The 12,584-nt window shown below is 53.2% G+C and overlaps 1 protein-coding gene across 1 annotated transcript in view; it reads left to right on the plus strand.

Moving 5' to 3' along the window:
• ATOH8 (atonal bHLH transcription factor 8) overlaps positions 1-4,190 on the plus strand; it is a 32,075-nt gene extending 27,885 nt beyond the window's left edge. Inside the window, exon 3 of the mRNA XM_032352663.1 lies at positions 3,130-4,190. Within this exon, the coding sequence (XP_032208554.1) occupies positions 3,130-3,203 (74 nt within the window). The 3' untranslated portion in view covers positions 3,204-4,190. The remainder of the gene's footprint in view (positions 1-3,129) is intronic.
• The last annotated feature ends 8,394 nt before the right edge of the window (positions 4,191-12,584 follow it).

Genomic DNA, 12,584 nt, shown 5'->3' on the forward strand with positions numbered 1-12,584 from the left:
CAATGTGGAATATTTGCCAGCCCTTTCCTCTGTATTTACAGCTACCTGCCTGTAATTAACACACACATACACACACCCTGCCCCTTCTGAAGGGGCATCCATGGATTTGTCTCCTATCCCTCAAGCATAGCTGGTCTCTGGAAGAACTCTGAGGCTGGACCAACCTGCAGCCCCCACTGGACATTGGGGTTGGGATGCTGAGGCAGGAAAGAAGCAGATACTTGAAGTCCAGGGAAGGGCCACAGATCACCTCAAAGTGCAATTGTGATCACAGGATCAAATGAATTCAGCAGATAGTGGATAAATAAAGCCAGGCAAATTTCTTCACTGCAGGACTTTTCAGAGCCTTTAATATGCTAATATATGTAGTGACTTTCCAAGATGAGGCCTAGGTTTGTGGTGTTTCCCAGACTCATGGGATATACCTCACCCGTTTAGTATTCTACAAAGGACCTTTTGGGGGAAAGCACATGTCTATGTCTATGTACTTGTACTTGCTGTATAAGTGAAGGAATTAAAGCACAGAGAGGGGCAGTAAGTTCCTCAGGGTCACAAAGCTGTTTAATCTCAGAGGAGGTGCTAACACCGAAGACCTCCTTGTATTCTTCCCACCGTGCCCCATTTGACATAAGACTTCCTTGGATGGTTGGTGCATGTGTTGGGATTCCTGCGCGGAGGTAGGCGGTGGGAACCCAGGTCCAGCGTAGTCACCAGGGAAAGGGTGGAATGGAGTCCTGAAGGTCAGGCTTTGGCGAGAGGAAACTGTTCCATTGCTTTTGGTTGCCCTTGGGCAGTGGTCATGGCTTCCGCAGGGTTCAAGAGCCAACAGAGGGCCTGGGACAGGGTCCCGGCGCCTTGATGGAGTGGCCAGTAAGACAGCTTGGGCGGCTGGCCTGGCCGGCTTTCTGCGCCTTTCCCCAGACCACAGGCGGCCCAGCCCGAAAGGGCCCGCCCAGGCAGTCAGCGCCCGGCTGACGCGGGCTGTAAATCACCCCTGGACCACAGACCCCGTGCCATCCCCATGGGTTTCCTTCCCGCCTCTTAATCCTCCTCCTCAGACGCGGTAACAGAAAGCAGATTCCTGCCGGGGGCCAGCGGCACAGCGCGCAGAGGAGGTGAGCCTGGACCTGGGTGCACGCAGCAGTGCTCCCTCCTCCCTTCTCCCCCTGCCTTTCTCCTGCCTGGTCTCTGCTAGCTGGGCGACCCCTCCCCTTGGACACCCTGCCTCCAACCCTGCCCCCACCTCGCCCCTGGGCCATGGGCCAAGCCCAACGCCCCAGGCCTGCAAGGCTCCCCAAGGCTCCCCAGAGCCTGCGGTTGGCAGCCCCCCAGCCCCGTGGTTTGGCTGCGACCTGGCTCCCCAGGCCTGCAGTTCAGCCGGAGCAGCTTCTCTGCGCCCGAATAAACACCACGGGTCCGGATTCAGATCCTGCTGTGGCCAGTTTCCTGCACCACCTCTGAGAGGGGGACATGAGCAAGACCCCTGGCAGGGTGGAGGGGCCCCACAGATGTTTTACTTCAAAAAGAAGCGTCTTAGCTGTGTTGTCTGGGGTGGTTGCAGGAGTCCTGCTATCGTAGGAGCAGGCCGCACCAGGTTAAGGCACCCCTGTTCCCCTGACCTGTTATGGGAGGACGTGTCCTGACGGACCCACCCCCACTGCTCTGACCTCCCCCAAAACCTAAAGTCCCAGTGGTCCCTGTGACCTTTCTCCATCTCCTGCCCCTTCCTGATAGCAAGTCACACCCTATGGTCCCCGTTCTCAGGAGCAAGAGCAAGGCCAGCGGCCAGAGGGAAGGTTCCAGCGCTCAGCCCGGTGACGCCCTTACAGATGGTCTAACCTAGTGGTTTCCAAACTGTGCTCCTTAGCACCCTGGGTTCTCAGAGCTGTCCCAGGCCTCACACTGGAGGGAATGTACCCTGCAACCCTCTCTCCCTGTGTCCCCCCTACCCCGCTGCTGCAGATACACCAGACCAGGTCTCTGTGTTCTGGGTAGGCCTCCACAGTTCAGACCACATTTCTATGGCTTGAAAGCAAGTTTGGCAATTACTGAGCTGGTCCAGTGGTGTTATTTTCTAGATGAGGACACTGAAGCCCAGAGAAGTTAAGTGACCTCTCTCAGGTTCCCCCAGCGGGCGGGTCGATGGGCCGCACCTCTAGCTGGCCTGGTGACTTGGGAACAGTGCTCTTGTCTGAACAGTGGAGGGAAGAGGAGCTGTGGGCAGCCATCCCCATGGGGTGTGAGCTGGAGGGTTGTGCGATCAACACAGGTATCTCCGAGCTCCCTCGAGCCCCTCCAGCCTTTGCCCATTTCCCCAAACCGATAAAATCAGTAATGGTTCTAAAATGCAGTGTGGGCTCTGGGGGCAGCAGGTCCTGGGTTCAGATGCTGAGTGCGTCCCTTACTGAGCCCGTCAAGATGCAGTTGCCTGCTGGGGCCACAAGAGTCCCTCCTGGGGCAGCAGCAAGGAGTAAATGAGAGGAGGGGCTGACAGTGCCAGACCCTGCGAACAGCTGGCCTTTAAGAAACAGGAGTCAGATATGATCTCCCTGATATGAGGAAGTGGTGATGCAACATGGGGGCTTAAGTGGGTAGGAGGAGAATCAATGAAACAAGATGGGATTGGGAGGGAGACAAACCATAAGTGACTCTTTTTTTTTATATAATTTTTTTTTTAAAGATTTTATTTATTTATTTGACATTGAGATCACAGGTAGGCAGAGAAGCAAGTAGAGAGAGAGGAGGAAGCAGGCTCCCCGCCAAGCAGAGAGCCCAATGCGGGGCTCGATCCCAGGACCCTGAGATCATGACCTGAGCCGAAGGCAGAGGCTCAACCCACTGAGCCACCCAGGCGCCCCCCATAAGTGACTCTTAATCTCACAAAACAAACTGAGGGTTGCTGGGGGGTGGGGGGTTGGGAGAAGGCGGGTGGGGTTATGGACATTGAGGAGGGTATGTGCTTTGGTGAGTGCTGTGAAGTGTGTAAACCTGGCGATTCACAGACCTGTACCCCTGGGGATAAAAATATATGTTTATAAAAAATAAAAAATTTAAAAAAAAAATTTAAAAAATAAAGAAACAGGAGTCAGCTGAGTAGGGTTTCTTCTGACTGTTGGTTGTTTCTTTCAGGAGTGACTGGCCCCAGGCTAGACCAAGGATGCTGCTGTGCGCCTTCTTTCTGGTCAAGCCTGAGGAGAAGTTGAGCTCTCCAAATCCAGCCTTGTCTTCTTCTCCAAGATACCACCAGATGCTCAGACCACTGCCTCTCAGGGTGGGGCGGGGGTACACCTGCCTCCCTCTCACCCTCCTGTCCCCCCTCGGCCACTCCGGTGACTCCGCACTTTGCCCTCTGCCTGGCGGGGAGGGGGAGAGCAAAGCCTCCCCCTTGCCCAGGGCTGCAGAAATTCATTGCCAAAGATTCCACAGAGACACTGAACAAATTGTGAGAACACCCCTCAATGGGAAGCCGCACCATTGCTCTATGACTTGTGCTCCTCCTATTGCCAAAGCCATCCCAAGCCAAAGACGAGTCAACAGCGATCCCACTGGAAACTCATGGAAGGGATGGCTGTTTGGTGACCATTGGAAGGGCTCGGCCCTCTGACCTGGAACTCTCTTTCTACACACTGGGCCCTGAGCCGGCTGGCTACAAGATAAACTTTCGGGGGGTGGTGAGAGAGGGCTGGGGACACTTGCATGGAGTGGGATATGAGATCCTGGCCCTCTTCTCGCCCTCGCACTGGCTGCCTAGGCCTCTGACCCTGATTCTCAGTGTTCCCTGGGTCCAGGCTCCTTGGTCCCTGAGCATCAAGGCAAAGGAGGAAGGGAGGAAAGAAGCAATATTGTATTCCACCCCAGGGACTTGCCCCACCAAGGTCACCTAAATGGTCTCTGTTGCCCAGCCAGGCCAGCCAGCCACGCCTTGCCTGTAGCCCTCACTCCTGGCTGGGAAAACAAGATGGTGCCCTGCACGAAGGCCAGTAGTCTGTTCCCGGTTATGCAGCGGGGAGGGGGGTGCAGAGGGGAAGAAGGGACCAGGGGAACGGGCCAGTAAGTTGGGGAGGGGGGAAGGCATGTTCAAAGCCAAGGCCTGTTCTTCCTTGTGCTCAAAAGGCCAAAGCTGTTCACATCTGTGCTCAACCATCTGCTTCAAATTGAAGTAAAAGCCCCAACATGTAAAGAAAACACTTGCTCGTGTTGAATGGACTCTGTGGGCGATCAGGACTGTGGCTGGTCAGTTGAGGGGCAGTTGTGGGGGAGGGGAGAGGCTGGTCTCGGCCTAGAGGTTGAGAACCCTTCAGGAAGTGGGCAGTGTGTGAGTGTGTATGTCTGTGTGTGTCAGGGGGTAGGAGACCCGCAGCATGACCTCAGCCTGGACTAGTGACCAGGACGCCTGATCAGAAACGTGAGGAGCTCTTTCCACCTCAGACCTCACTCACTTTGTTCAGCCCCAGGACACCTTCTCTTGTCTGTTCTTCAGGCTCCTGGGCTGGGGCTGGAGTGTCTGCAGGCCCAGTGGGCTGACCGGAGCCTCCCTCCCTTGCACAAGCATTTCCCAGGCACAGCCCTTGGGCAAGAACCAGATTGTTGAGCTGTTCTGGATCTGGGACAGAAGCAGGGGACCCAGAAGTTCATAGTGTTCCTCAAAGCAAAGGTGCCCTGGAAGCCAGATAGACAGCGTGGGCTTGGGATGGAGGTGACAAGGAGATGGTTCAGAAAAGGGGCACCTGGATGGCTCTGTCGGTGAAACAGCCGGCTCTTGGTTTTGGCTCAGGTCATGATCCCAAGACCCTGGCATTGAGTCCTGAGCTGGGAGTCTATTTGGGGCTTCTCTCTCTCTCTCTCTCCCTCTCCCTCTCCCCCTGCTCATACACTCTCTCTCTAAATAAATTTAAATACATCTCTAAATATAGAGACAGAGAGGTTGGTCACCTAGGACTCCAGGCACAGGTCACAAAGCCACTCTCTTGTCTCTCTGAATTTCTGAGTAATGCTTGTGGCACTTCCTAAGGAAACAGGAAGTGTGGACCAATCAGCATCAAACCTATTGACATAAGAGGACCCTTTCTGTTATTAAAACGTAGGGAGGTACCCCCATCCTGCTCCCAGGGGACCAGAGTCATTGCCTTCCCACCGAGAGAAACCCACGGCCTCCACTCCCCACCCCTCTTGTTCCTGGCCTTCATTACATACTTCTATTTCATTCTGAAGCTTCTATGGATCACCGGCTGCGTATCAGACATGGAATTAGGTGTCGGCAATAGACAGCTCTCACATAGCACTTTTCTTCACAGAGGTCATGGTTCTTATAGACAAGCAAATCATTATGATGCAGTCAGATATCTAAGATGGTGTTGGGAACTTCAGGAAAGGAAAAACCAGCTCTCCCCGGGCAGTTGTCAGGAAGAGCTTTCCTCCAAAGGGGACTTGGGAGTTGGGTCTTGAAGGATGAATAGAAGTTTTCTGTGCAGAGGAATGGGAGAAGGGCTTTTTACACATACGAATAACTTAGCCCTGGAAGGACATTGGAATCACCTCAGGAGATGATTAAATATTGATATGAAGTATTTATGCCAAAGTCCCATCTCCAGAAATTATAATGTATCTGGAATGTTCCCGGGGCACTGGGATTTTTAAGAAATTCCCTACGTGATTCCAATGTGCCAGCAAGGTGGACAACTACTGGTTTAAAGTGGGCTTGGGTCTCAGACCTAAAAGCAGTTTATGGGGATGCAGGCTGGGCCAAAAATGCGGATGGATGGATGTGCGTGTGTGTATAGTTCTGTGTGCACATGCACACACATGCGTGTGGGGAATGATTAAAAGTCCATGCTTTTCTTTCTTCTTCCAGCTTCCCAACCAGCACAGCAGCTTGTGTGTTTTTGCACGTACACACACAAACATACACTCCTCCTCATGTTCCCATGCACACCCGTGTACACACTTGCATATATTCCCCGGGAAGGGAAATCTGTTTAAGATAGGTTCAGATCTCTTTGACAGTCTTTTAGATTGTTTTACATAAGCAACCATGCAAAAAGACCCTCGCCCACGTAAAAACAATGAAGAGCCACCCTCTTCATGTGTCCAGGTCCAGCTGAGGGTTTTGGTCCCGGAGCCCCTGCCAGCTTGTTTGTGACGCAACCTCCTGCTTTGTTGTTTGCTCTGAGTCCCGGCCCCAAAGCCCTGTAATGGCTCATCGGTCACAAGCCACGGGGGACCCAGGGCACCTGCATGAGAGTGCACGCACACGTCTGCGCGCGTACCTCTGTGTGTGTCCCCGGTTCCTGCAGTACGCATGCTTCCTGCTCTCCGCAGGACAAAATCCCAGACAGCTGCTCCGGGATTTGGGGCTTCTGGCTCCACCAAGCTTCACATGACGCTTCAAAAACTCCATGCACGGAGGCTGCAGTGCTTCCTGGTTCCAGCCTCATACTACCCCAGAAGTGAGGCTTAAGTTCTGGGGAGGGTGGTCCACAAGTCCCCGGGCCCCTCTCTGGGCTCACAGCTTGGCCAGGGCGCCCCAAATGGACTCTGTCTCACCACTCCGTACTCCCTGGGGTCCCTATGCACCCCCAACTCTGGCCTGAGACCTCCTCCTAGGCTCCCTCCACCACCCCAAGACCTCCAAGGCCCTGGACTGTCCTTTCCCTTTACCCCACCTTCTCCCCTTTTCCCTTTCTCATTGTCCAGTGAAGAGGAGGGGTAGGCCCAGGGGTGGGGAACTGGGTGGCTGTGTGCGGGGACTGTGCTGGGAGCTGGAGGGACAGACAGAGCCCCTTCCTGCCCACAATCCCCAGGGGCCGAGGCCAGCGCTGTGTTGGGGTCAGCCATGGGAGGCGGCCCCCTGGGGGCTGGAGCGGGTACTGCACTTGTCTCCCTCTTGCCATGCTGTTTCCTGAGTGACAAAGTCATCGCCAGTGTCCAGGGGCAGAGCAAGACTTGGACATCTTTAAGTGTTTCCTCGAAAGGGTTTTGTACAGCCCTTCTCATTTGGACCTCTTGCTGCCGCCCCACTTGCTCAGCTGTGGTCTGTTTCCAGGCTCCAGTAGGACAGGGAGGCATGGGGGGGTGGTGCTCTCCTTGGGAGGCACAGAGAGGGGGCAAAGAGAAGGGCAACTGGCTTCATCCTCCGCTACCCACCCCCATCCTGGTTCTCACCTTGGCATCCGTCTTCCCTCTGAGACCCTAGACCCTGGACAAGCTCTGTCTGCCTTCCTGAAGCCAGGTACCATCAAGGAACTTGGATTTGTACGTAATGACCTGGTTTTACAGATATTTGGGCACATATTCTAGCCTCCAGATGGTGCTATGAATTCCTAGAGGGCAAAGATTGGGTCTAATCCATTTCCAAATCCTCGAAAAGGCCTTGCAAAATGTATATATTGGTTTCTCTGTTAAATGAATAAAAAGTGGGAAATACGGTGATTCACGCCTTTCTTTTCGTCCTTTCACAAATAACTACCGAGCAGCTAATTTGTTCAAGACCCCGAGAGAATGGGACGCAGGCCTTTTCCAAAACCTTAAAGAGGCTCCGAGGGAGAAGGTCTAGAGCGGAGTGGAGCCTGGCCTGGAGCTTTTTGCTCCTTGGAGAACGGAGTGCACGCAGAGGACCAGGGCAGAGCACAGGGGCCTGCGAGGAGCAGGTGGACAGCTATGGGCTGTGCGAGGATGAATGAATGGACGCTGCCACACCCCCGGGCTGCCCCCACCGCAGACAATGCCCATCGGTATCAACAGCAGTGGCTCTTCTCGCGGGCCTGGAGGCCACCTGACAGAGTTCCTGATAGCGCTCCGGGCAGTCACTATTAATCATTCAAAGAGACGCGCTCCTTTTGGCCTTTTGGAGCGAGTTTCAGTGGGAACACCCTTAGGCCAGCCTCCCCGTGCACCCCAAGGAAGAAGTGACTGAGGCTAGGTTGGGGAGATAGGCTTCCTTATTGCCCATGGAGCTGTGTGGCGCCCCCTGGCGGGCCTCTCTGTCCCTGATCGGCTACCGCTGACCTTTCCCTTGCGGTGGCCCACAGAGGTCTATTTCTGAAGTCCCTTCCCTGCACCCACCTCAGCCAGGTCAAAATCCAGGCTCCCTCGTTGCCCATCGGACCCTCCTCTCCTCCAGAGTCTCCAACGTCTCCGCAGTCTTTGTGATCCGCATCTTGGCGACCCCGGGGTGCTGGCTGAATCCCAGGTTCCTTTTCTCTGGCTGCCCATGAAACAACATTCTTTCTGAACCTTAGTGTTTGCTGCAATGGAAACAGTTCCTTTTCAATCTAACTTTGCTCTGCCAAGATCTACCCAGCTGCCCCCCTGCCCCCCGACACCCCAGTTCCTCCCAGAGCACGAGTTCTCTCAGTCCCAGAACTTGGGCAGCCAGAGGGACCCTGCTTTACCCAACACCATGGCCTAGGTCCTTCCATCCTAAGAGCTCCTTTCTCTCGCTCAGATATAAAAACAACTCGACCACCACCTCAAATTCACAGAAGCCCAGCATGACCCCAAGTCTCCCAGGATTCTTAGGGGGAGGGTTGTAGCCCCATGGTTATGTTGGCTTTGATCTCTTGGGTCCACCGAATTCATATTCTCTCTCCCAATTGCCTCCTATGGCTGATCCCATCTCTCTAACCTGCTTCAGCTCAAGAGAACACAGACACTTTTCCTTGATTTCCCCCAAGCATCATTTCCATAAGGGAGCTGTATGTAGAGGAATTATTTTTCTCTTTCTTGGTGATTAAAAAAAAAAAAAATGTTTATACTCACAAAACCAAACAAGACCTTGCTTTTTTCTTCCCAATTTATTTAGCTGATTTCATGTATTTTTGACAGGTTCATCATGTTTCCGGCAGTTATAAATATTTTCCCCTCTGGCTTCACTCCCTGACACTACATTTCTGGGCCATGACTCACCCTAAGTTGTCCCACAGCTGGGGCTTGAATCCAGCCTTTTTTCTTCAATTGAATATCCCCCTAACCAGCCCTAGGTCCCCACCAAAGCCAGACCAGAAGAGTGAGACTATAAAATACGGTATCCAATGGAAAGGTCACAGGCAAACAAGGCAGCAGCCTGGGGCTCTCACCCACCCTTAGCTGAGCAGGTATCTAAGGACTTGCTTCCAGGAGGAGGGGCACATGGTCTGGAGAAGACACATTCCTCCCTTCAAGGCTTCCTGTAACCGAGGCATGTCTAAAGACAGCTGACTGACAACACCATCAGGAGCAGGGAAGAGGACAAAGCCTGCCCCCTCCCCCAAGAAGCAGACAGAGCCCTGAACTTAGCCCCGTGCCAAGCTCACACCCCAAACCACCTTCAAAGCCATCTGGCCCACAGACAACAGGCGTTCATCCTCTGGGGTTTCATCTCCAACTCCATACCAGAAGTTTCTAGAGAATTTTCCTCTTGCACACACATACATGCTTGCAACACACACTTCGTCTTTTTTTTTTTTTTTTTTAAATGAAGAACTCAAAATGCTTCCAAGTCCCAAGAAAGAAATCTCCATTTTTGGAGAAGAAAATAAAACAAAAAGGCATTTTTTGGACACCCTTTGGGCTAGTTCTGTTGACCTTGGTTTTCTAAATAAATATCCAGGTTTGACAAAGATTTTAGTGCCTCTCCCAGGTCTAAGGAGCAGCCTCAGAAGCCAAATTTGTAATTTGGGGAACAACTCTATGATGAACAGGACTGAGCCTTCTAAGAACAAAGGGTTGGATGGTCCTCTCCATTGGGGGCCACAGCGTAATAAAGGCTCTGAAAAGTCCTATGTAAGAAAACAATTTAACTCTGAAAACAAGGGCTCTTCCAACTTATTTCAACACTTATTCTTTTTTTTTCTTTTAAAGATTTTATTTATTAATTTGGTGGACCGAGATCACAAGTGGGCAGAGAGGAAGGTAGAGACAGAGGGAGGAGGAAGCAGGCTCCCTGCTGAGCAGAGAGCCAGATGCGGGGCTTGATCCCAGGGCCCTGGGATCATGACGTGAGCTGAAGGCAGAGGCTTTAACCCACTGAGCCACCCAGGCACCCAGCACTTAGTCTATTAAGAAGATTTTTTTTTTACTGTTGTAAAATATATGTAACATAATATTTGCCGTTTTGACCATTTTTAAATTCCCAATTCAGTAGCATTAAATAAATACACGCACAATGCCATGTAAGCAACCCCGCTATCTGCATCTTAACCTTTGTCATGATCCCCAACGAAAACCTTTCCCATGTCCCCCAGCTCCTGCTAGCCTCTATTCTACTTTCTGTCTCTATGAATGTGCCTATTCTAGGTACCTCATGTAGGTGAAATATACACTATTTGTCCTTCCCTCTTGGGCGTATTTCACTAAGTATACTGTTTTCAAGATCGACCCACGCTGCAGCATGTATCAGAACTTTATTCCCTTTTATGTCCAAATGATATTCTATTGTTTGTATTTACTACATTTTGTTTATTCATTCTTCTATTGATGGAGTGCATTTAAGCTTTATTTCATACCCTTATGTCTTACGGGACACTAAGGGGGTTCCCTGGAACACAGTTTGGAGACTGCTGGTGTATGGAGTCACTAAAATGTTTGGATTTGGGATGAGCGAGGACTTTCTTACACACGTGGTTGGCCCGGTCACTGCCAGAGGGGCTCTGGTCAGCTCAGTCTCCAAACTCAAGGTGGGTCTGAGGCCCGAGAGGTGAAGCTGTCTGGGAAGTATCTTGGCGGGGTGGTCCTCGGTTAGTGCTTGGGGAAATGAAGGAGAGCCTTGCCCTCCACCCCTCACCAGACACGTGGCCCTGCTGTGCCGTAGGGACCCACTGGGATGACTGACAGTTCAGTGTCGGTGACATCTGTCAGGGCTGCCTTCCCTGGCTTTGATGATAGGACTGGACAGGAGCCAAGCTGGAGGGGTACTGTTGCCTGAGAGGCCCCGGCCCCCTCTTGGCAGCCTCGCAGGTGTGCCCTGTCCTGTTCCTTCAGGGAACTGGACGAACTGTCCTGAACCACAGCCCTTCCCTGCCCTTCCCTGTCAGCACTTTCCACAGAGACCTCTCTCTAGCACGCAGACATGCTGGGCTCACTCCCCCTTTCAGAGGGTCTCCACGGCAGCTCTCTCCTCCCACGGAAACGGGTCTGGGAAAGGCAAGGGAGGCAGCACCCAGAGTAGAACCTCCTGGGACTTCAGGGAGAACATGGGCCCCTTCAGGAACCTGGAGGCCTGGAGTCCAGCTTGGCCTGAGCTTCGACTCAGAGCCGGTGGCTCTCTCCAAGGTCCCTCATAACGATGTCCAACCTGAGTCCCAAACTGAATGGGTTTTGCCTGCATGCTGGAGGTCAGTGTTCAGATGACAACTCCCTGCACAGGCTCAGCCTCTACGAAGAGCTGGAAACCCGGCCTTGTTCTTGCCAGCCTTGTTCAGCTGTATTTCTCCTCCTGAAAGATGATCTGTTAAACCAGAAAAATTATTTGAAGGAGCAAAGGCCTGCCAGAGCTGTGAAACAGATCACAAAGAAAAACAGCATCTTTAGAGAAATCACAAGTGAACGAGCAGCCATCTTGCTAATCTGGGTACTCACCTCCCCAGCCCCCAGTCCCGCCCCCTCAACTGAAGGTCCTTCACCCTTGGTCCAAACGCCATATGGCTCGGGCCTCCCAGGACACCTCCTTTCCCCTCATGACACTGTTGCTTGTCTCTCCCTCTATCTTCCTGGCTCGATCGTGGGCTCGTGAGCTCTGGGAGGTCGGGGAGGGGGTCCAGCTGTCTCTCCAGGGCAGAAGGGCCCTCAGGACCCGAGACCTTGCTAGAAAGCACTGCCGCTCTGGGATGGGAGGGCTCCTTGGGGTTCTCTGCCCTGGTGAGGGGCTGCAGGGGGAGCCCCGAGGGTCCTGCCCATCCCACTCCAGCCTGCCGGATGTCCCGCAGGGCCAAGCAGAGATTCAGGTGAGGGAGAAGAGTATCAGTTAAATGAGTGTTCCCCGGTGTGAAATGAGTAAGAAGCATGAGCCACAGGGACCGTGCAGTGAGGGAATCGGTGACTACTGAGCTGCTCCAGCCCAAAGCCGTTCAGAGGATTGGAGGGAACTTCCCTCAGCCTCAGGACGAGCCAGGAGTGTGTGTTCATCCTTACCAGGGCCTGTGTGCACCTGCCTCCCGGGTCCTGAGCCCACCTGAGGCCCTGCCTCATCACAGACTTGCCGTCTCCCTCTCTCACCTGGGCCAGTCTGTTCTCAGGATGTCTTCTCCCCTGCTCCCAGAGCCCAGCCCTGCCAGAAGAGGCCTGCCTCTCTTGGTTCTTCTCTGTCTTCTGGAGAAGCCCCTTTTGCCTCTCCTGGCTCCTGTTTGCCCCCCTTCCCAGCCTGGTTTGCTCTAGGTATGGGTTCCAAGGCAGCTTCAACGCCATGGGTCACCTCTCTTGAGTACAAGTAGCCAGTGGCTCTGTGGTCTCTAAGGTCCCTTGTGTACCCACCCCAGAGACCTCCTGGCATGCAGGTTGTCCCAGGTGCAGAGGCTCTGACTCTGTTGCTCGGCCCTGCTGCTCACTCCTGTGTGACCCGGGGCAAATCACTCCCCTCTCTGAGCCTCAGTTTCCATCCACAAAATATGTGG

The sequence above is a fragment of the Mustela erminea genome, chromosome 7, assembly GCF_009829155.1.
Source record: "Mustela erminea isolate mMusErm1 chromosome 7, mMusErm1.Pri, whole genome shotgun sequence".
Lineage (NCBI taxonomy): Eukaryota > Metazoa > Chordata > Mammalia > Carnivora > Mustelidae > Mustela > Mustela erminea.